The sequence below is a fragment of the Salvia splendens genome, chromosome 3 (assembly GCF_004379255.2).
Source record: "Salvia splendens isolate huo1 chromosome 3, SspV2, whole genome shotgun sequence".
Lineage (NCBI taxonomy): Eukaryota > Viridiplantae > Streptophyta > Magnoliopsida > Lamiales > Lamiaceae > Salvia > Salvia splendens.
In genome coordinates, this window is record NC_056034.1 from 30,269,914 (window position 1) to 30,294,107 (window position 24,194).

Below are 24,194 nucleotides of genomic sequence, written 5' to 3' on the forward strand. Positions count from 1 at the left end.
TCATGGGGAAAAATTCACATTTGATATCAATGAAAAAGCCTATCGATTTTGAAAATCTATGCTACGTTGATGTAATTGACCCTCTAGTCCAAGATTTTCTTGAGACCGAATTATTGCAGGAAAAGCTACAAGCATTGGATGTATATAGGGCTGATAATTCGGTCATCGGTTAGTTGGTTAACCGATGACCGAACCAATCATCTCGGTTCTCGATTAACCGAGAACCGCCAAATTCGGTTTTCGGTTATATCGGTTCTCGGTTCTGCATGTCTTGATCGGTTCTCGGTCTAACCGAGAACCGATCTGTTAACTGATATTTAAAATAAAGAACCGATTAAGTATATTAATTATGATTATTCTTTTATTTTATTATTAAAAAATATCATCACTTAGATTATTTTTTTTCAAACCTGAAACTGAGAAAGAAAAGGAAGCCTTAATTGTTCACTCTCCTTCTTCCCCCTTCATTCTTCTCCTTCAATCGCGCCGCCGCGCCTCCTCCAATACCCACCACCACCTCCGGTCTCCGCCTCATCCCATCAGCCGCTGCCTCACGCGTTGTTTCTGTATTTCTGTTCCAGTTCATCAATTGATAGTTTCAGTTTTGGCTCGGACTTTCACCTTTTTTCTTCACTCAGGTTAGAGATTCGATTTTTCTTTTAATTTCGTATTATATGTCTTCTTTTTAATTATTTGTGTAGTCATTTTTATTTGGAACTGTCTGATGATTCTTGTGCAATGCCCTGGTTTTCTGGTTTTCAATTGCTGAGAATAAAGTCTGATCGTCTTTTCTCCTTTTTTAATTAGTTTAATTTTGTGTTCTGCCTTTTAGGTTTGTTTATGTGATTTAGTTGAAATGTTTTTAGCTGATAGTGGAGTGGTGAGTCTCTACATTTACTTTTTTGACATTTCTTTTAAATTTTGTAGGCGAGCTGGTAGTAATTAGGAATCTTTCATTGCGACCTGGGTCTTGAGGGCATTGGAAAATTTGGGGTTTATTTTGTCACTTAATTGAAATTTATTTGAACAGATCGTTTCAGGAAAGTGTTTGTTCTTGAAGATGTCAATTTCAGAGTCTTCTACCCAAGACATAGGGAGCAATCAGCCAATCCATGAAAATATACTTGAAGATATTGAGGTTGAAGAACTAGAGCTCGAGGGAGAGGGAATGGTGCCGCCGGCATCAAAAAAGCGTAAACACGTAATGAGGTCGGATACATGGAAAAAGTTTGATAAAGTGGTTGAAGATTCAATTCAAAAAGGGAAATGCAAACTGTGTGGAAATACGATATGTGTTGATCCAAAGAACAATGGCACATCCGCTATGTGGAAGCATCATGCTTCATGTTTGAAGAAAAATGAAGCGGAAAAGAATAAAACACCACTCAGCCAAGATGAATTGCGCCAAGACATCCAAGAAAGAGGCATATACGCATTATGCAGGATGATTGTTCTTGATGAACAACCATTCAGGTTGGTGGAACGAGAGGGATTTCGTTTATTCTGTCGTGATATGTTACCAAGCTTTAATATCCCGAGCAGATACACGGTAAGATCGGATTGTGTGAAGATGTTTCTAGAGGAGAGGGAACTATTGAAAGTGGTTTTCTCCAGACCAAGCATGAGTAGAGTATCAATTACCACTGACTGTTGGACTGGAGTCAATAACACAAGCTTTATTTGTATTACATCACATTTCATCGACAAGGAATGGAGGCTGCACAAGAAGATAATCAGCTTCTTTGACATTACCACTCATAAGGGGATGATATTGCTAAGGTGTTGATAAAGGCTCTTACGAACTGGGGCATTCAGAGGCTTTTTTGTTGCACCATGGACAATGCTAAAAACAATGGTGTAGCAATCAAGGAAATGAAGTCCACCTTCAATGCGAGAGGCATGCTTGTTGCCAATGGGCAATATTTTCATCAGAGGTGTGCTGCACACATACTTAACTTGGTTGTTGAAGACGGCATGAAACAAATAGGCATGGCTGTTGTACGAGTTAGAGAAGCCGTGAAATGGATAAAGGGTTCATCAACAAGGTCTAAGGCCTTCAAGGATATTGCCAAGGTATGTAAGGTTGATACCAAAAAATTCTTGTGACAAGATGTACCTACTAGATGGAACTCGACTTACTTAATGCTCGAGGCGGCATTGTCATATGAGCCGGTTATGAAGCTGTTCAGCAACGTCACTCCCCAGTTTGGTAGGGATTTGAGAAACCTGAAACATAACGCGTACCTAGAGAAGAAGATTAGATTGAAGTGAGGAAGATGTGTAGTTTTCTCCATTCGTTTTATGCTATGACTCGTCTCATCTCTGGCACCACGTATGCCACATCATATTCATTTTTAATGGAGATATGTGACATATTCCTTATCATAAAAAGGTTGGAGGATGATGAAGATACTGAGATTAGATACATGGCCAAGAAGATGATGGAAAAGCTTGGTAAGTATTGGTTAGAGGGAGATGAGCTTAATCCAAACATGAACAAAATTCTGTACATTGCTGCAATGCTAGATCCTAGACAAAAGATGAAGCATGTGCAGCATTGTTTGAAGACGTTGTATGGTGACGCTCGGGCAAATGAATTGGCAGAGGAGTTGAGAAAGTCAGTCTTTGACTTATTTGAGTTGTACAAGAGAGAATTCACTCCAGTGGCTGCTAAAACACAACCACAAACAGCTTCAGCTAGCCAAATGTCGAATAGATCGACTAATCTGTGATTGCTTGGTAGAAGTTCTTGTAACATTCTCTGTGTTGCTAGTGAGGATGATGATGATGAAGATGGAAGCTCAGAGCTCACTCGTTACTTCGCAGAGAAGCAATTCAAGGCCAATGAAGATGATTTTGACATTCTTATGTGGTGGAAGACATATGGTATTTCCTATCCTATTCTATCAGAGATGGCTAAAGATATCCTTGCTATTCCTATATCAAGCGTTGCTTCTGAGTAGGCTTTCAGCATGGGGGGTGTGTGTTGTCGATATTTAGAAACTCTTTGGCACCGGAAATGGTAGAAGCTTTGATATGCTCCGAGGATTGGTTGAGGTCCAATTCTAGTTCTGCCGATCTCATGGAAGAAGAAGGAGAACCAATACCATTTTTGAAAAAGCAATACTATGAAAGTGAGTAATTCATTTCTATTTACCAATATATTTATTTATTCTCCATTTTGAACTCATTTTCTTTAATTCATTATTTTTATAGCGGTGGAGAAGGATGGCAAAGTGACGTGGCCATTGGACGGTGCAGAATTGGGAGAATTGGAAAGAACTCATTCAAGTGATCATGATGAAAGCTAAATTTATCGTGCATTTGGTTTGGAATTTGAAAATATTGATCTTGGAGTTTTTTTTTAATATTGGGAGAATTGGAAAGAACTTTGAATGGTTGTTGAATTGAATAGGTTGTCAACATTGATGGACTGACCTTTTGGTACTAAATGTCTTCGGATAATACTACTATCTCTATATTGATAAAGCACTAGCTAATTTAATCCAAAATTCTTTGACATGATATTAAACAAGTTCCTTAAACAGGTCTTAAATTCTAGAATGTTGTAACCAAATTTGAAATGGTGTCTTCCCCAATAAATGACGGTTTCATTGTAAATCTCCACGTTTTTTACTCCAATTTCCATTTCTGATCAAAAACACCATAACTGCTCCCCTCCATCAAATACAAATCCCCACTTTCAACTCTGTACAAACACAAAGACATAGCCAGATAATTAATTATAGTGATGCAAGAAACAGACAATCACAATATAATCACGAATATTGTATGCGAATTCAAATGCTTAACTTTAATAAAGGGATGAATATAAAAGTACCTACATAATTTTTTCTACAAATTTAAACACTAAAACCGCAATGCAGTGCAAGTGGTGGCCAAGGTGGGAATTTCTCGTGTGCAACATCCAAGGATCAATACCTGTGAACTACATAATTTTTTTTAATTCGATTCCGGTTCGGTTAACCGGAACCGAACCGACCCTACTCGGTTAGGAACCGAACCGAACCGAGGCCAATTCGGTTTTGGTTCCGGTGCTTCAGTTTCGGTTAGGTTTGGGCTCGGTTAACCGTTATTTCGGTTCGGTTAGAACCGAACCGGCCGAATAACCTACCCAAGATGTATATGGACAGGCTGATGTAGAGGCAGCTGCATGGTGTGATCTGATTAGTAGCCAAGGGTTAAGTGACGAAGAGATATAATGAGCAATTAAGGACTTCTGCCAGAAATCAGAATTTATTGGAGCCGCAGGGGCTAAGCTACCAGTCAGTACAGATGAATTTTCAGATGGAGAGTTAGAGAAGGAAGGGGATGCTGCAAGGAACCCTCTACCAACAGACACACTTCCCCCACAAGTTGAGTTGAAAAAACTACCAGCAACCCTGAAGTATGCTTTCTTAGGGGAGAAAAACTCATACCCAGTGATTATCAGCAGCAGTCTGATGAAAGAGCAAGAGGCAAGGCTACTGACCATTCTAGGCAGGAACAAAAAAGCAATTGGATGGAGCCTTACAGATCTGGTAGGGATAAGCCCCGATGTCTGTATGCATCATATCAGGCTAGAAGAAGGAGCGAAAGCACATCGAGATTCGCAGAGGAAGGTGAACCCCAACATGCGGGAGGAAATATTAAAGGAAATCTTAAAGTTACTGTCATTAGGGATTATCTAGTCGGTGCCCGATAGCGAGTGGGTCAGCCCTGTCCACATGGTTCCCAAGAAGTCCGGGATTCAGGTGGTTCAAAATGAGAAGAATGAGCTGATACCAACAAGGCTAGTCACTGGTTGGCGGATGTGCATAGACTACCGCAAGATGAACGCCGCAACCAGGAAAGACCACTTTCTTCTACCGTTCATCGATCAGATGTTGGAGCGACTGGCTGGGAAGAAGTACTTTTGTTTTTTGGATGGGTACAGTGGGTATTTTCAAATCTACGTGGACCCTGAAGATCAGGATAAGACCACCTTTACTTGCCCATTTGGAACCTACGCGTACAGACGCGTGTCGTTCGGTCTTTGCAACGCTCCGGGAACATTTCAGCAATGCATGATGAGCATATTTTCCGATCTAATTAAGGAATGCATAGAGATATTCATGGATGACTTCACAGTCTACGGAGACTCTTTCGACTCATGCCTTCAACATTTGGATATAGTCTTGGAGAGATGTCAAGCTAAGAGCCTAGTCTTGAATTTTGAGAAGTGTAATTTCATGGTCACAGAAGGTATCGTCCTAGGGCACGTGGTATCAGAGAGAGGTATCCAGGTAGATCAAGCCAAAGTGGACGTCATTTCCAAACTACCTCTCCCTACTGACCAGAAGGAAATAAGGGGTTTTCTGGGGCATGCAGGATTTTATCGACAATTTATTAAGGACTTCGCCAAAATCGCCTAACCTCTTACCAGACTTCTTCAAAACAAGGTGGAGTTCAATTTTGATGAACAGTGCAAGGCTGCTTTCAACCTTCTCAAAGAAAAGCTAGTATCTGCACCAAGTATCCTGGCTCCTGACTAGGATCATCCTTTCGAGGTGATGTGTGATGCCATCGATTACGCGGTGGGAGCTGTTCTGAGTCAGACGATCGAAGGGAAAAGGTATGTGATCTTCTATGCATCTAAAACATTGAATCAAGCTCAAAGGAATTATGACACCATGGAGAAGGAGATGCTGGCCATGGTGTATTTATTTGAGAAGTTTCGACAGTACTTGTTGGGATCCAAGGTCATTGTCTATATTGACCATGCATCCATTAAGTATATGGTTGCCAAGAAGGAATCCAAACCCCGCTTGATCTGATGGGTAGTCCTGTTACAAGAGTTCGATTGGGAGGTGGAAGACAAGAAAGGGGTCGAGAACAAGGTTGCGGACCATTTGAGCAGAATAGTGCAAGATGGGAGCAGCGAGGAGTTACACGACCGATTTCCGGAGGAACACTTATGTGAAGTAATTTTTGCCGTTAGAAAAATTGATTGAGAGGAAGTGATGAAGCTTACTGGCCAGAATGAAACAGTAAAAGGGAAAGAAAAAGTAGGGCGGGAGCCATGGTATGCGGACCTGGCCAACTACCTAGTTTCGTGAGAGCTTCCAGAAGTTCCAAACATCACCAAAGCTCAAAGAATGAAGATCAAGAGTGAAGTAAAATACTACTTTTGGGACTGCCCATATCTTTGGGAAGTAGAAGCAGATCAAGTGATAAGAAGATGCGTTCCTGACTGGGAACAAAGGGACGTACTAATACATTGCCACTCCTTGGCCTATGGAGGACACTTCGGTCCCAAGAAAACGGCGAGGAAGATCTTGGATAGCGGATTTTATTTGCCAACCCTTAACAAAGATGCCTATTAATTCTGTAGAAGTTGTGAGCGTTGCCAACTGACAGGTGGGATCTCTGCACGAGATTAAATGCCACAAGTACCGGTAATTGTTTGTGAGTTGTTCAACATATGGGGGATGGACTTCATGGGTCCTTTTTCCTCGTCTTATGGGAACTTGTATATCTTAGTCGCAGTCGACTACGTCTCCAAGTGGGTAGAAGCCAAGGCCACAAGTACGTGTGAAGCGAAAGAGGTGGCTAAGTTTCTCAAGAGCAATATTTTCAGTCGATTCGGAGTACCAAGGGCCATCATATCCGATCAAGGAACCCACTTCTGTAACCGCACTATCGAAGCCTTGATGAAGAAGTACGGTGTACACCACAGATTATCTAGCCCCTACCACCCACAAGCAAACGGTCAAGCGAAGATCTCTAACCGAGAGATAAAGAAGATTCCAGAAAAACTGTCAATCCTTCTAGCAAAGACTGGAGTGTGAGGTTAGAGGATGCTCTATGGGCATATCGGACAGCCTACAAAACTCCCATAGGAATGTCCCCGTACCGAATCATTTTCAGAAAGATGTGCCACTTACCCATTGGGATCGAGCACCGACCATACTGGGCAGTACAGCAAGTAAATATGGATGCTAAGGCCGGTGAAGAGGAACGGAAGCTGTAGCTACAGGAGTTAGAGGAACTCAGATTGGAGTCATTTGATTTCGCCATGTGGTATAAAGAGAGAACTAAACTGTGGCATGACAGAAATCTGAGAACCAAGGACCTCCATGTTGGCCAGAAAGTACTACTCTTCTAGTCGAGATTGAAGCTAATGCCTGGGAAGCTCAAGTCGAAGTGGACCAGACCTTATGTCATAACCGCAATCCACTCTAATGGAGCAGTGGAGATTTCAGGGAGTCTTTCTAACTCTGAACCTTTTATCGTAAATGGACATAAGCTGAAGGTGTTTAGGGAGAATAGTGAGGTGGATGTAGTGGATGAGATTGCACTACAACCATATATAGAGGATGCATACTGACCGGTAGGATAGGAATTTGGAGTTCCACTGGGCTCGCCTCTTTTATCGTAATTTACATATGCTGGCCTAGTAGAATTCTAATTTTCCTAAAGGAAGATGTAAATATTGTAAATACGTGGTAGTTAATTTAATCTTTTCATGCAAGTTAAATTTTTAAAACCCAAAAAATATTTTTCGGACCTCAAATATTAATTTGGAGTACGTACTGATCACCAGAATGCTAATTTGGTGAAACTCCCAATTTTATTTAAGTGTCCTCTTTACTTTGTTACTAATCTAGGAAAATATAAGGGGAAATCATTAAGAGACGAAATTTGAATTTGGGGGCTTGTTGCAGCTTTGCAGGCGGACAGCGACTGGGAAGGCGCGTGTGCAGAAAAAGATAGACGACGTCCAATCAGGAGGCAGAGCTCTCAACCGTCTCCCACACGAATCGACGCCAACCTGGAAACTGCTCATAGCCGGTTACAAACCCTCAACTACCCATTCTACTCTCAAATCCAAACCATTTCCCCCCTTTCATCTCACAAACCCTCACCTGCAATTTCTCTCTTCCAAAAAATTTCACCGTCATCCACAGAAACCAACACCCATATTACCACCCGAAATCGTCGATTTAAGCCATGGGAAAAAAGAAATGGGCAAAGAAACAAACCGGTGAGAAAACCCCTTCAATCCGCAAGGAAGAAACCCCAGAATCGCATCCGCCACTGGGAGAGCGGCCGCCGAACACGCAACCATAGGAGCCAATTCTTCAGGCTCCGGCGATGGTTTCTTTGAACGCACTGGCGGAGTTCCTCGGACAGCAGGACCCAAATAGAGATTGGGCGACTGCGTTGGCAGGTTTTAGCCAAGTCGGGGGTAAATCGAGCACAACCGGAGAAACCCCGGCAGTACCTGCAGCAGAACCGATCGTGCAGCCCACAGTACAACCACCCACTTTCATTTCGTTTTCCTCAGCAATTCCACCAGAAAGGGTATCTCCCTCGGCGACCGCACTGCCAGAGCCCTCGGAACCCTCCCAAACTCTACAACAAAGCGACTCGATGGATATTGACCCCATCTCCGCCTACTACGATTCTGACTTAGGGGAAAGGGAAGCGAGATGAAGAGAGGAGCAGAAGAGTCAAGAGGGATGAGATGAACCAGAAAGAACGCCGGTAGCGGAGTCTACTCCTCAAGAAATGGCGAGGGAAGAGATAGATCTGAATGAAACCGCTAGGAAGCAAGGCCTCATGACTGATGAGGAGTTTGAAGCGCTTTTGAGCGAGTTAACTAGGATGGAAGATGCCACGATGGCTGAGGATCCAGACCTCGCATCAAGGGCAATAAGAGAGGGTGGAGAAGCTAGTACAAGGAACTACCCAGAAGGCCTAGCCCATCAGCCAGAAGAAGAGGTCGAAGAGAGGCAAACTGGAGGACGAGCACCACAGTCAGTGACTCCCCAGCCAGACGCAGGAGAGAGTGATGCACATATTGATTAGGAGGAGACAGTAGCAAGAACAGAGGTACCAAGATCAGTGGCACCTCCAGTGTTGAAACCGAAAGCGGTCAAAAGGAAATTGGTGTTGAGGGACGATCCCAAGGCAATACGACCAAAACCGAAGAGAGTATCGCAGAGATGCCTAGGAAAATGGGCATCCAGCAAGACGAAGGCGAACACAGCATCAGATCCAGTTGAAGTTTTAAGTGAAGAGGATAGGACTACTCCTACAAAACCTGTGTGTGTGCGAGGCACAAGGCAAGGAAGCGACTGGCCAGAAGAACATACAAGAAAGAAACCAACTGGAGAAAGAAATTGAGAGGCAAAGAGAAAAATCGACCAGGAAGTCATTCCAGGTCCAAAAAATAAATAAGAAGGAATAAGGGTGGCAAAGCCACAAAAAGAAAGGAGAAAAATGGAAATAAAATGGCTGAAAATACTTGACCACAAAAAAAAGAGAGAGAAAGAAGGAATAAGGGTGGCGAAGCCATAAGACGCTACTGACCAGTTGGAGACCAATATCAGAAAATGTCTAACCGCGAAAAGTAGCAGCCGAAAGCCCAAATGCACACAGTTCCCCCACGTCAAAATAAGTAGTAGTTTTGAGCCTTAGAGCCTTAGGAACATCCACCCCAAACGCTAGAAACCAATAGCCCCGTTACCAGCCTTAAAGACCTTCAGGAGCTGCACATAAGATCTGAGTCCGAAGCATCCGTGGTTCAGCATTATGAGAGAATACAGTCCTAACATCCCTGGTGAGGAATGAGTGATTGAGCGAATCTAATGTTTGGCCGCGAGGATGGGTGATCTTGACGAGCAGATGCACTGACTGGGAAGGAAAAGGGGGGCGGCAGAAATTCAAGGCTGTCTAAGGCCGGATTGCACCTGATCCCAAGGGGATGGGTGGTTGAAAATATAGTCCGATTAATGTGTTTAAGTGTTTTCATATCTGTTTATGTGTGTTGTCGTTGTTTGTGTATTTCTTTTCTCTTTGCGTCAAAGTTTAGAGTCTAGTTTAGGATAGAGTCGGTCAGGGGTGTAACCAGGCTAGAATTCGACTTATTCCTTTTTTTTTGTTCTTCACGCTTGAGGACAAGCATGTGGTAAGTGTGAGCTGTTTGATAAGTCGTATTCTAGGCCTTGGTTACTGGTCAGTATAACGTGCAGAATTGGAATATATCTGCAAAACAGTTGCTAAAGTGTGCAGGGAAAGGGTTCCAGTCAGAAGGAAATGTATCGGATAACTCAGGTGAAAAGGGCATCAGAATGTTGCTATACTGACCAGTATGCATGCCGAAAAGGCTCGAGATGAAGAAGAAGGATTGCTGGGAAGATCAGCCACAAGTAAGGGCAAAAGGGTCATGTCGCAAAGAGAGTCTACCCTAAAAATCAAGGGCATGCCTCCCTATAAAAGGAAGCCACTTGGAGAGAGGAAAAGGAGATCGACACTCCACTCTTAGTTAGAATATTTTCTCTCGGTAGATCAGTCCTTCAGCCTAGTCTTTCATATTCTCATTCCTCGCCACAGCCATGGTCACCTGAGCGTTTCATCAATTCGTCGGAGTTCCGCATTCTCTCATTCCAGTCAGCGAGTGGTGTAGTTTCAGCAGTTCCATCGCCCGGAGTGGCAAAACAATCTTTATTTGCTTTCTTAGTTAATCGCACTTTGTTTTCTTGCGTTGGATCGGTTACATTTTCAATATTTGCTTACTTTGAAGTCTTAGTTGTGATCCAAACGTTTTTATGATATGAAGTCGTTTTTGTGCATCGATTCCTGTTTGATTCTGTTTTTTTTTTCCTAGATAGCTTAGATCTAGTTGTTACGGTAATTTTAAAGTGTTGTGAGCATGTTTTCATTTCCGAATTGATAGATCTGAGTTCATGAGTTTAGATAACTGTTAGATTTTAAATCTGAAATGGTTAAGTGTGAAAGCCTAGTTTACGTGATTTCTGCCACCTTGCATGTTACCCAGTAAGCGTAATCTCAATTTCGTTAGTTTAATCTTTTGATTTGGAGATTAGATTGTAGATCTGTTCTTGTGAAGTTGTTAATCTGCATTTCTCGTCCATGAATCTAAGTTTGTTAATCTGAGTTTATTCATGTTGAAGAAGAAGACATCCACATCCAAGTTTTGGACCACTTTTACTTTTTAGTTACTTTTTGCTTTTGTCCTTTACTTTTCTCTACTTTTTCTGCTGGTACCCTACAGATCTGTCAGCCTAGTCACCTAACTACCACTTATTCTCTGATATTCCGTTTAGCCTTTTATAGTAACCCCGTACCTTCCACTTATTTTCTGAAACATAATGTTCCCCCACTCTCACGTACACAGCTGGTTATCAATCATCACTTACATCTCCTAGTCAGTAGAGTACCAACTTAATTTCCAGTCTAGTTAGAATCTCAACCCAAAGCGTGGTAGCTAACCAACCTTTTCAGAATATCACCACATTTACCAAAGCGTATTCATCTAAGTGGGATTCGACCCTCACATCCACTATACTAGTCAGTAGAAGTGGGTTGAGGAATTATTGATACCAGGTTCAAGCTTAGCTGGGACGTCCATCCTGATCAGTAGGACACATCCTTTGCTTGACGCGACACCTGTACAAACCTGCATCTATCAATACAGAATGGGAATGGCTACGGCCACGCTTCCTAAAGGGTGGGTTAAGTTAACTACTTGACTTGAGAGATTAAATTAACTAAACTGATCAACTTACTAGACGAAACTAAAACTACTTGATCAACTCAACTAAACTTTCCTGAAATGGACAAACAGAATAAACGGGGGACTTTCAGTCCCCTGCAAAGTGTACGATAAAGTAAAAGCTTTTTAACAACTTCATCTTCTTCAACAAATCAACATGAAAAACAGAGAAAAGAAAACATATCTGAAAAGCTACGAAAGACTAAACATCATAAAAACTTTGATCTACTCCTAAAATCTAACCTACGACTACGTAAACTAGAAACTAACCCATACTCATGCTGAGATAAAACATAAACTACTAGATCTAAACATCCTAAACAGACTTGTCCATGATTTCTTCGCGGTTAAACAAAGACAAGGCTCAAAATATCAGATCTAACCAAATCAACACGAAACAAAACATTTTGAGCTAGGACGTGCAACATCAAACGAAAATCAAAACAGATCAGAAATATCAAGCAAGAAAACAGAACACATCAGCTGGAAACGAAACCATAACTTCAAATCTACCACATCAAAACATCAAAAGTCGATAACGTCAAAGGTAAACTGAAGCATAAACAAGGAAAGCTGGAAATTGTTTCGTCGCTTCTTCTCGAAGCAGAACATCAAGAACATAACGATTAAGAGCTAAAAACCAACAACAAATGCCAACTAAACTAAACTAAATCATGACCAAGTGTGTGTGCGATGGAAAACAGGAAGATGAAGTGTTGAGAGCTCCCAATTCCAGCTCTAGAAGAGAGCTGAAAACTAATGAGCATCATCGTTGGAAGCTGCCTCCTTCCTCATTCTCTATGTCCATTTATAGGAAGGCGTGAGGTCTTGATCCCTAGGGCATTTGTTCTCTGAAAAGTCTGCTCTACCCTTTTCCCTTGAGGATCTTTCTTGTGAGACACATCAGTCTTCTAATTGGGTGCTCCCGCTGCATGTCATTTGACTCGATTTGATCCATTTGTGCAGCAAATTTGATTCCTTCTCCTGATCCATTCGTCCGCCCAGTTGATCAACTCATTTTCTGAATATGGCGGATTTTTACACACACCTGTCTTAAAACTGGACGTTAGTTAAAGAATTTGATATAGTTTTACCACAGAACACATGCATGAAACGAGTCTCATCAGTAACTGAACTTGGTCTACAGCAAGACATTCTTGTTGTGTTCTGCGACAGCTGTCCACTTGACCAGGAACAACAAGCATCACTCAAAGACCAAGCATAATGATATTATGCACCACTTTATTCGTGATATTGTTGATGCAGAAGATATTACTGTGGAGAAAATCCACAAAATTGAAAATCCTGGAGACATGTCAACCATACCACTTCCACCCGCTAAGTTCGATCATTGCATGAACTTAGCAGGTATAATTCGTAACTTATCAGGAGGTCATGGTGAGAGAGTATTTCCACTCAAAAAGAGATCAAGGTGGAGATTTGTAGTTGTGCTATCCTTTTATGAGTCAACTCAACCTTTAACTGGAAGGGGGGAATGGGGTGCCAGAGGTGGGAGGGGGGAAGGGCTGTAGGGGGAGGAGGTGTGGGAGGTAGGGCTGGTGTGGGAAGAGGGGGGGGAAGTGGGTTGGCGGCTGGTGTTTTCTGTGGCAACAATGGTGGTGAGCAGGGTAGGGTGGAGGTGGTGTCGGGATGTGGAGGGAGTTTAGCAGATGGTGGAGGGAGTAGTGTTGGGGAGGAAGGCTCTTTGTCAGATGGAGGGGGTCATAAGGTGAATTCTTTGAAGCCTTCTGAGAACAGGTTTTCGGTCCTGGGCTCTCTTTCTTTGGACCCTAGGGAGAGTGCGTTTGCCGCGTGGAAGCCTCAGCGCCAATTCTTGAAGATGTTACCAAATGGGGACTTTGATCCAGAGGCGTATGAAGATGAGAATGATTGGGAGAAGGAGGAAGAGGAGGACTTGGAGGAAGATTCCAAAATGCTTCAGGATCAGATGGTAGAAAAAAGGGGGGCTTCCTTTGAGCTGACAAATGGGATGGAAGGAAAAGGAGCGAAGAAGGGTAGATTGGTTGAGGGGGTGAATGCTGATGAGTTTCCCCATGTCATTTAACTTTTTGATTTGGAATGCCCGGGGTGTGGCTAACACAAACACTCAGACCTTCATAAAGAAAATGGTAAAAGATACTAGAATTTCTGTTCTTGCAATAATTGAGCCTCTGATCAAGCCTAAGCCTGATGTCTACAGTAGGCTTTTTGGGATGAAATTCAAAGGCGCTAATAAAAATGGACAAATTTGGGTGTTCGTGAAGGAGGACATTGAGCTGGATGGTTGGGATGATTCGGACCAGGTCCTTCATGGCCGATATGTCTCTCCGTCCCTACCGGTTCCCATTTTCATGTCGGTGGTTTATGGTAAATGTTCTAGAGAGGGGAGGGTGGAAATGTGGGATAAGCTCCGAGAGCTGGCTTCGAAGTTGGATGGTTCGCCATGGTTAGTGGGAGGCGATTTTAATATTTTTGTGTCGGAAGAGGAGAGACAAGGAAGTGTGAGGAGGCAAGGTAGGAAGGCTAGGGAAATGTCGGACTTCGCAGAAACTATTAATGACTGCCAACTGTTAGATGTGGGAGCGGATGGGCCAAAATTTACTTGGGCAAGAGGGAACAACTTTGAGAGACTTGATAGAGTGCTTATGAGTGAAGGTTGGGCAAATGTCTTTGAGTCTACAAGAGTCACTAACCTTCCGAGGATTCTCTCAGATCATTGCCCTCTTCTGATTAATTGCCGATTACCTGGACCTCGGATCAAGCCATCCTTTAGGTTCCAAAACATGTGGGTGCGTCACCCCTTGTTCCTTAAGGAGGTGGAAAGATGTTGGAGGGAGGAAACGGGCACCAGTGGCATGGTTAATGTTCAACTCAAGCTGAGCCGTTTAAAGAAGAGCTTAAGAATCTGGAATCGTGTAGTTTTTGGCAACATTTTTGAGAGATTAGGCAAGGCTGAAGCTGAGGCTAAGGAAGCTTCAGAAAAATTTGAGCAGAACCCCACTCCAGCCCTTCGTGTGGAGATGAACAAAGCTATAGCTGAGTTTCTTGCAAGGTTAAAAATGGAAGAAGATTTTTGGAGGCAAAAAGCGGCCATTAAATGGGTGGCCGAAGGAGAAAAAAATACTAGATATTTTCAAGGCTGGGTGAAGCAGAAAAGGGTCAAGGCGAGAATCCACATGATAGAGGAGGGAGAGAGAGTACTGACAGATGATGCGGATATTAGAAACTCGGCAGAAAAGTTTTTCAAAGAATTGTTAACAGAGGATGTAGGGTTGCTGGGAGAACCTGATCTGGAGATTATCCACTCCTCACGTGAACATGAACCGATTGGAAGAGGGGGCTTCGGCTGAGGAGATAAGGCAAATTGTGTTTAGCATCAATGCAGAAAGTGCAGCAGGGCCGGATGGGTACTCTGCTATGTTCTTCCAAAGTTGTTGGGAGATAGTTGGGACAGATGTGATTGCTGCAGTCCGTGATTTCCTTGCAGGCTCACAGATTCGTAGAGGTATTGCGGCAACTTTAATTGTCCTTATCCCTAAGAAGAAGAATCCTACAAAATGGGCAGAGTTCAGGCCTATTAGTTTGTGCAATGTAATGAATAAGATCATATCCAAATTGCTTGCTTCAAGATTGGCTCCCCTGCTCCCGATGCTTTCCGTTCCAAACCAAAGTGGATTCATCAAAGGGAGATTGATTAGTGATAATGTGCTTTTGGCCAAAGAACTATTTCATGAAATTTGGAAAGGAGTGACATCTCCAAATATGGTGCTAAAACTGGACATGGAGCAAGCTTATGACCGTGTTCAGTGGCCATTCCTGATTAAAATTCTAAGGAAGATGGGTTTCTCGGAGAGAGGGCTAGGTTTGATTGAGAATTGTTTCTCTCCTTGTTGGTTCTCGGTTTTAATAAATGGGGGTGTGGCAGGCTTCTTCAAGTCTTCACGGGGGCTCAGACAAGGAGACCCGATCTCCCCCTCTTTGTTCATCCTTGCAGCAGATTATTTGTCACGGCTGTTAGACCGCCTCATCCTTGGGCGTAAGGAGATGTTGTACCGCACGGCTAGGTATACGATGGGGATTTCGCATTTGGCTTATGCTGATGATATTATGATCTTCTCGCAGGGTAAGAGGTCCTCCTTAACCCAATTATTGGAATGCTTGAAGCACTACATGGAGGTATCGGGGCAGAGAGTCAATGTGGGTAAGAGCTGCTTCTTTCTGGATAAAAAACACCAGACCTGGGCTAGAGAAGTGAAGGAGGTCAGTGGGTTCCAGTAAGGGAGTCTTCCTTTTGTTTACTTGGGAGTGCCAATCTTTAGGGGTCGGAAGAAGACAAGTCTTTTTTTGTTCATTAGAGACAAGATCTCGGCTAGAATTCATAGCTGGGGTCACAGGCATTTATCCTTTGGGGGTCGGTTAACCTTGATAAGAAGTGTCCTGGGGGCGCTTCCTATACATATATTTCAGGTGCTTGACCCTACAAAAGGGGCACTGAGACAGATAGAACAAGTAATAGCCCGGTTTCTGTGGGGATCTTGCAATACATCAAGGAAGACTCATTGGATTAAGTGGCAGAGAGTGTGTCTCCCTACGAATGAGGGGGGTTTAGGTTTTAGAAGATTGGCTGATCTGGTGGAGGCTTTCACCATTAAATTGTGGTGGCGGTTTAGGGAACAGGATTCGTTATGGGCACAGTATTTATATCAGAAGTACTGCTCAACCTCTTTTCCTTTGGTAACATATCATTCTAATCGTTTTAGCCCAATTTGGAGAAGAATTTTTAAGGTCGGGGAACTCTGTAGGGAGAAGGTCAGATGGGTGGTGGGAAATGGGAATATAAGCTTCTGGTATGACCTGTGCAATCACAGACGAGCCCTTTCTCCTCTGAAAGTTAATGAGGTGTGGATAGGAGACCAATGGAATGAGATGGAGCTTCAAAGGTTATCGATGGAGGAGGGTTTGCCAGATGGTATTAAAGAAAGGATCTTGCAGATACTTTTTGATGCGAGGAGTAGGGATAGGGGAAGGTGGAAGCTCACGAGAAATGGAGATTCTCTTCATCCTCTGCTTCGGATTTGGTCAGGGCCAGAGCGGGAAAACAACGGATACATGCAATGATTTGGGGAAAAGGTACTGGTTTGTCAATATCCGTGTTCATCTGGCGCTTGTTGGCCAACAGGATCCCGGTGGACACAAAAATGCAATGGAGGGGAATTTCTCTGGCTTCAATGTGCAGATGTTGCAGTAAACCACAGATTGAATCGAGATTGCACCTATTTGTGAACGGGGAGGCGGCGAGGAGAGTGTGGTTACATTTCTCGAGATGGTTCCCCCAGGCAAGTCCTTTTGGGGAGGTTGGTGAGAATATTGAGATACGTTTTAGATGGTGGCAGAGACAGATGGGATGGAGAGCAGGCCAACATCTCTGCACTATTATCCCGTGCCTGATATTTTGGTTTATCTGGTCAGAAAGAAATGAGAATGTCCATCGAGATAAGGCGTTTGAAGTTGAGAATGTGATTAAGAGAGTGAATTCTCAGCTTAGAAACTTGGTTTTGGCCAAGAAAATAACACCAGATCAGTGGTCGAATTGTTGCCCACAGTTGGAGGTGATGAGTGGTACGACTAGTGTGGGGCGGAAGAAAGTGGGGAGAGTGCAATGGAGACTTCCGGACCGGGGTTGGATTAAATTGAATGTGGATGGAGCTTTTTCTCAAGCCGCTCAGAGGGCAGTAGGGGGGGTGTGGTGAGGGATCATAAAGGGGAGATCATAGCTGCGGTTGCGGCTGGGTTTGAGGGAGGTTCATGGCTGGAGGCGGAGGTCTTGGCTGTGGAGTTAGGGGTAAAACTGTCGAAGCTGCATGGTAACAAATTGTGGATTGAATCTGATGTTGAAAGTGTGGTAAGATGGTTAGCGGATGATAAGCTTGGCCCTGCAGAGGTTTGCACAGATCTGATTAAAGTTCGAACGGCGCTGCAAGGCTTGGAGTGGAAAGTCTCGCACATTTTCAGAGAAGGCAATAAAGCTGCGGATTTCCTTGCGGGAATGGATATGCAAGCAGGTGCAAGTCTGATTTTCACGAAGGATTCGGTGCCTTCTCGGGTTAAAGTGCTCTGCAGGCTTGATCAGCTGGGTTGGCCGAATTTCAGATTCTGAGGCTGTGTTTTTTACTGCAGAAGTTTCGGGGTATGCAGGTTTTGGCCGAAGTGCCGGTTCTGGGGATGCTGATGAAGGATGTGCGATGATGGTTTGGGGGCTGGTGCTGGACAAGAGTTTTTCTGCAGATTCAGACATAGGATCATATGATTGAATCAGAGGGCTTCTTGCTTCGGTTTTGATAGTTTTACAGTTTTCCTCTGCTTTGTTGAATGTAGTTTGTTGCCTTTGTGTGACTGTCCACTTTTGGGATAGTTGGTGTATATTCTTTTCGTTTGATGATATATATGGGATGAGGGACCTACTCAACCCTCCACCGTGAAGGTGTTCGATTAAAAAAAATGCATTTGCCATTCTATTAAATGAGTTCATACTCATCCATCTCATTAATGGCTTTATGAATTTTCCTATAAATAGGCAAGCTCTTCACCGCATCAAACACACCAAAATTTACAGCTCTTCCTCCATTTATATTTTCTCTCTCTAATCTCTACTTTTTATTTTGTATTTATTATCCTTGTAGAGAATTTGTGGCCTACTTATTTTATTAGCATGGAGAAAATATTTTGTACTCCTGCCAATATTTTAGTGGAATTTTTGGCTCTCTCAGCGGTGGTTTTTTACCTTTATTTACGGAGGGTTTTTCCACCTAAAAATATTGGTGTCATTTTTACTATCTTAATTAATTTCTCATTATCTTTGGTTGAATTTCTCACACTTCCGCACTCTGTACCCCTACAGACTGTTTATAATATGGAGTATTACTGATCTTAGATTTTGTCATCTGCTATCAATCCAGTATCATCTACAATTGTTCGACTTACTAAATCGGCACTTTCTTTGGCCAATATCACTCTCCATTGATAACTGTACCAGTATCCCTCCCAAGAACACTCTTCAATGAATACATTTTTGGCAACTCATGCAATAGATAAGCCATATTTATTAAAAATGAATTATATAGAAACCAGAATCAAATCATGCTCATATGTTTACTCTTCATAACTGTAGGCCCCACGTCGGCAAATCATATCCAGATTGATTTCTACACCTTCCATTCCAAAGAAGGTGAACACGTCCAATAAATAAATGTCTTCGAATTATGAGACTCTATCCGCGAGTTGTGTTCTTCAGAATAAAAGACTTTTCATTTGCATATTAGGTAATAATAAAATTTAATAATCTTCAATATTTATTTAACTACGAGCTAAAAAGACAAAAAAAACATTCTATATTCCACGAATAATTATATTGCACACACAATTAGTTTTAGCAGCCTCAAAATTACAATAAAATTCCGAACTAGTATGATAGACCCCGAGATGGCAGACATGCAGACCAACGAACCAAGACCGAGCCATGCTATGAACGGCATGGAGGACAAGGGACGAAAGAGCAGAGGAAGGACGCGTGAAATGACAAGAAAGCAGAGGCCATAAAGAGTGAGGTCCACACCCGCAAAGTTCAGAGATTTCATATCTCCGTGAAGATTGGAGTGAATCTTTTATTTGGTTATTTACTTACGTTTTTTCCATATTAAAACATTCTATTGTTTAGACTTTTTTATTTAATCTTTTCGGGTTTTCTTCTTGATTCTTTCCCGAATCGTAGAGTCGAATCAAGCAGGGTTGTGGTCCTATATATTATAGGATCCATTAGATAGTCAAAAATATCATCGAGAATAAGAAATAGAAACTCTTTTCTCGTGAAAAACCCTACTTCTTCCGCCGCTTTTGTTCCGTTCACTATTCTCATTCTCAAAACAGGTGCTCAATCTCCTAAGATAGGATTTGAAGCCTATCATCTGGTGCTTCATTGAGCTCTCTTCCTCCACAGACCCTTGCCCATCGCCATTATGCCGGAGATCGACACAGAGACACCGGGCGAGACCAAACCACCCACAACCGTGTACTCAAGTTCTCTTTGATTTGAAGATTCGTTATGGGGGGTACAATAAGAAGTTAAAACACAACCAGTTCAACCTTGAGTCGTTCACACGCCGATAAGAAGTAACGAACAAGAAACTCGATGAGGGTTTAGCCCTCTTGCTAGATGCCAACCTCCGGCGCAAACCGGTGGTGCCCGACCACCCGTGGCCTGGTCCACCGAGATGGAAACTCCATCCATCGATTCTCATTCCCTGGAAGGAATCGACGCCGAGCAACTCCCGAGGGTCAAACCGGAGGCATCCCGGTTCGACAGCACCAACGCATCGGAGTGGATCCGTAAAATCCAACGGTACTACAATCACTATTACACTTCGTTGGGTGATCGGGGTCTATTTGACGTCCTACATGTTCGATCACCCAGCATCTAGTTGGCTGACCTTCTGGGAGGACAACTGCAGCCATAGATCATGGGATCAGTTTATGATGGTGGTTAAGAACCGTTTCGATCCAGAATTATATGTTGATCATGTGGGATGCCTTGTAGAACTTCATCAAACCACAACCGTCGAGGCTTACCAGTCGGAGTTCGAAGAAATGATGCAGAAAACGGCAAACGTGGGCGAGGATACCCGTATCTCTTTGTTTATCTCGGGGCTGCATGACCCTATGAAGCATGAATTATTGACTCGTCGCCTCACCACTGATACGACTGCGCCCGGAAGGCCCACGACGAGGCGCCTACATGTGGGATTCTCCACTTTCATCCAAAAGGCCATGTTGTAGGAGTCTACAAAGAACGAGGAGCCAAAGGCGAGGATCGTGCTGAAAATTGAGGGCGGAGTGCTTCCACCCGGCCGGGTAATTTAACACCCTTAATTCCACCCTGTCGGGTAGAGTGACGCGGACCAGATTTTATGGGTACACACAACAATTATGGTGGTCATAGATCGTCTCTCCAAATATGCCCACTTTGGAGCACTGAAACCGGGTTTTGATGCAAAGAAGGTTGTCGCCCTATTTGTTAACACTGTCGTTAAGCTCCATGGCTTTCCGGATAAATTGCTTTCTGACCGGGACGCTAATTTTATGAGCGATTTTAGGAGTGAGTTGATGGTCTTAAGTGGAACGAAGCTGCAATTTACAACAGCTTATCATCCGCAGACGGATGGCCAATCGGAGGTGACGAATAGAGGACTCGAACATATGAGCAGCTGGGAAGGTGGTTTGAATTTCTTGCATGGGCTGAATTGGCGATGAATTGCAGTGTCAACGGGAGTATTGGGATGTCCTCTTTTCGTGCTCTTTAGGGTAAGGATCCACCAAATACATTTCGTACTCCAGCCACCCCGGCGAATAACGCAGTTGTGGCTGCCAAATTGGGTGGCTGAACAGCCTTGCTTCGGGTTTTGAAGGCCAATCTTGAGGTTACTCAGCAGAGGATGGCAGATGCAGCTAATAAACGACGTTGTCATGTCGAGTTTGCAGTTGGCGATAAGGTGTTACTCCGTCTCCAACCTTATCGTCAGATATCGGTCGATCGACTGATTTCAAAGAAGTTAGGAAAGCGATACTATGGTCCTTATGAAATTGTTGAAAGAATCGGAGCAGTCGCTTATAGGCTGCAGTTACCGATTGGAAGCCACATACACAATGTATTTCTCATCTCATTGTTGAAACTATTTGTTCAGCAGCTGTCGTCAGATTTTATGCAGAGTCGGCCTATCGACGTACCGATCAGTGCATTGGAGGAGCGTATAGTGATTGTCGAGGGCCTTCCTCAGTGCCAATGGCTCGTCAGTTGGACGTCTGATCCGGTCAATCGGACTAGGGAGTCGAAGGAGAAGTTGCTATAGCATTTTCCTACTTTGGACCTTGGGGGCAAGGTCGTTCTTAACGGGGAGGGAGTTGATACGGACCCCGAGATAGCAGACATGCAGACCAACGAACCAAGACCGAGCCATGCTGTTAATGACGTGGAGGACAAGGTACGCAAGAGAAGAGGAAGGACGCGCAAAACGACAAGGAAGGAGAGGCCACAAAGAGTGAGGTCCAGACCCGCGAAGTTCAGAGATTTCATATTTCCGTGGAGATTGGAGTGAATCTTTTATTTTGGTTATTTAGTTACGTTTTTTCCATATTAAAAACGTTTTGTTGTATAGACTCTTTTATTTAATCTTTTCGGGTTTTCTTCTTGATCCTTTCCTGAATCGTAGAGTCGAATCATGCAGGGTTGCGATCCTATATATTATAGGATCCATTAGAGAGTCAAAAATATCATCGAGAATAAGAAATAAAAACTCTTTTCTCGTGAAAAACCCTACTTCTTCCGCCGCTTTTGTTTCGTTCACCATTCTCATTTTCAAAACAGGTGCTCAAGCTCCTAAGATAGGATTCAAAGCCTATCATAGTACTATTTTGATGTAATATGTATAATGAATGTCATTAACAGTAGTATATATTCAAAGGAGCATTATAAAGAATTAAATTCTTCGCTATGCTAAGTTGTTAAAAACTTCCTCAGTTAGCTAAAAAAACCAGAAAATAGAACAAAAGACAAAAGAAATGACTCATCCCTTCAACAAAAAAATAAAAATAAATCAAGAAACACACACACCACAACTAAAAGATGGATTAAGTATTGCAAATAATCAAACTTGTAGTGCTAAAATTTTACAAATTCAAATTTTTGTAATACATTTTTTTAAATTAACAAATTTGCCTATTTAGATTTAGGGAAAAGAAGAAGAAAAAATAAAGACAGCACAATCAGTAGAACTGAACAGATAAAACACTATCCATTTATTTAAAACATATAGTACTATTAAAACTTAGAACTCCTAAAACCGAAAAAAATACGATAGATTAAATAAGTACCAATCGATACATATGACTATCTTTGACCATACATCAAAACCCAATTTTATGGTTAAAAACAATTTCAACCATACACCAAAACCCATTCCAAATCGTCTTTTTTTGTGTTTTCGAACAGTGATACCATAAATATGATGTAGCACTCTAGCAAACACAAATTCACTTTTCCAATTTCTGAAAATTACAATATAATCCTTTCTTGTTTGTTTATTTTCAAATAGAGCAAGGATAGGTACCTGATTCGGAAGAACTTGGCGGACGAAGACAGCGCTATTTTATGTTTTTATTTACTATTTTTTTTTAAATAAACTCCTATATAAAGGAGGAAATTACAAATGATGTCATGAGGACTAGAACTCGGCACCTCTTATAATAATGTCTAAGCTCCTTGCCAATAGGACAAATGCTCTAGACATGTATTTATTTACTATTTATATTTGTGCAAATTGCCTGTAAAGTCATGAACTTTCAAAATAATTTGGTTTTTTCCGTGAACTTTAAATGTTGCATGAAAAGTCATGAATTTTACCGGACCGTGTAAATTTCTCATCTGACCCGATCCGATAGATTTCCCACACAAACTTATCCTACGTGGCACGCCGGAGGCGTGACTTGGCAAATGAAAACTTTAGGGTTCAATTCGAATTGTTGAATTAATGCTACTTTTATGGTGAATTCGATTTTTGTGTTTATGTCGATTTGTAATTCGATTTGTTTGTTTTCATCTGTGCTACTTGTATGTTTTTGCTAAGTCCAGGGGTCAAAGATTGCAAAGATAGAAGAGAAACAACCAGAATTAGTGCAGTTGCCAAGTCGTACCTCAGGCGCGCCACGTAGGATAAATTTGTGTCGGAAATTTATCGGGTTGGGTCGGATAGGAAATTTACACAGTCAGATAAAGTTCATGACTTTTCATGCAACATTTAAAGTTCACGAGAAAAACTAAATTATTTTAAAAGTTCATGACTTTACAGACAATTTGTCTTTTATAATTAATTGTGGTTCTAAATGGGCTCTAATCAAATGGGCTGATATTTTTTTCAGTTATAGGTATACTTAAATGAATTAATTAGAGATGGCCTTTTTAGGTTTCATCTATGATTTGATTGTTATATGGAATGGAAAGATCAATAAGCGCAAGAAATCATCAAGCAACTTTAATAAATAAAAACAAACTGTTATCATAATTTTGAAATAGAAAAAACCGAAAATGGATAATTATTTATGGAATCCGAAAGACCTTCCAAACGAAAAAAAGAAAGAAAAGGTCTTCTCTACCTTAATTATTTAAAATACCCTATCCGAAAGACCTTCCAAAAGAAAAAAAAAGGTCTTCTCTACCTTAATTATTTAAAATTCCCTACCCATCGCATTATTAAATATGTCTAATTTGTTAGAATTCGTTAAAGAATTTACCTCGTCTTTTTTTAGCTCCAATACAATTGCTTCTATCTTCTCTTCTATTTCAATATGCCTTCATCTTATCTTCTTCCCCAATCCGCCTTCATCCATCTCTAGTAGTCGTCATCTTCTCCGGCATCATTGCCAACACGCTTATCGTTCTGCACCGGCTTCTCCATCAGCCAGTTTAGAGGATATGGGGCAAGGCCTGCCCTTTTTTATATTTGTTGGAATTTAGATGAAAAGAAGTTATTTTGTGAGTGGGTATTTATACAGATTTGCTTTTCATATTGCAATAAAGTTGGCTTAA

General features: G+C 42.2%; 1 protein-coding gene and 1 long non-coding RNA gene across 2 annotated transcripts; both read left to right on the plus strand.

The window, feature by feature from the left end:
• Positions 1-432: 432 nt before the first annotated feature.
• LOC121793730 lies at positions 433-3,478 on the plus strand. The gene is made up of 3 exons (XR_006049155.1): positions 433-638; positions 1,031-3,134; positions 3,217-3,478. It is a non-coding gene; the product is annotated as an uncharacterized LOC121793730 (long non-coding RNA).
• Positions 3,479-13,689: 10,211 nt separating this feature from the next.
• On the plus strand, positions 13,690-14,913 carry LOC121796851. Its single transcript, XM_042195624.1, has one exon. The coding sequence runs from the start codon at positions 13,690-13,692 to the stop codon at positions 14,911-14,913; it is 1,224 nt and encodes a 407-aa protein (XP_042051558.1).
• Positions 14,914-24,194: the final 9,281 nt, after the last annotated feature.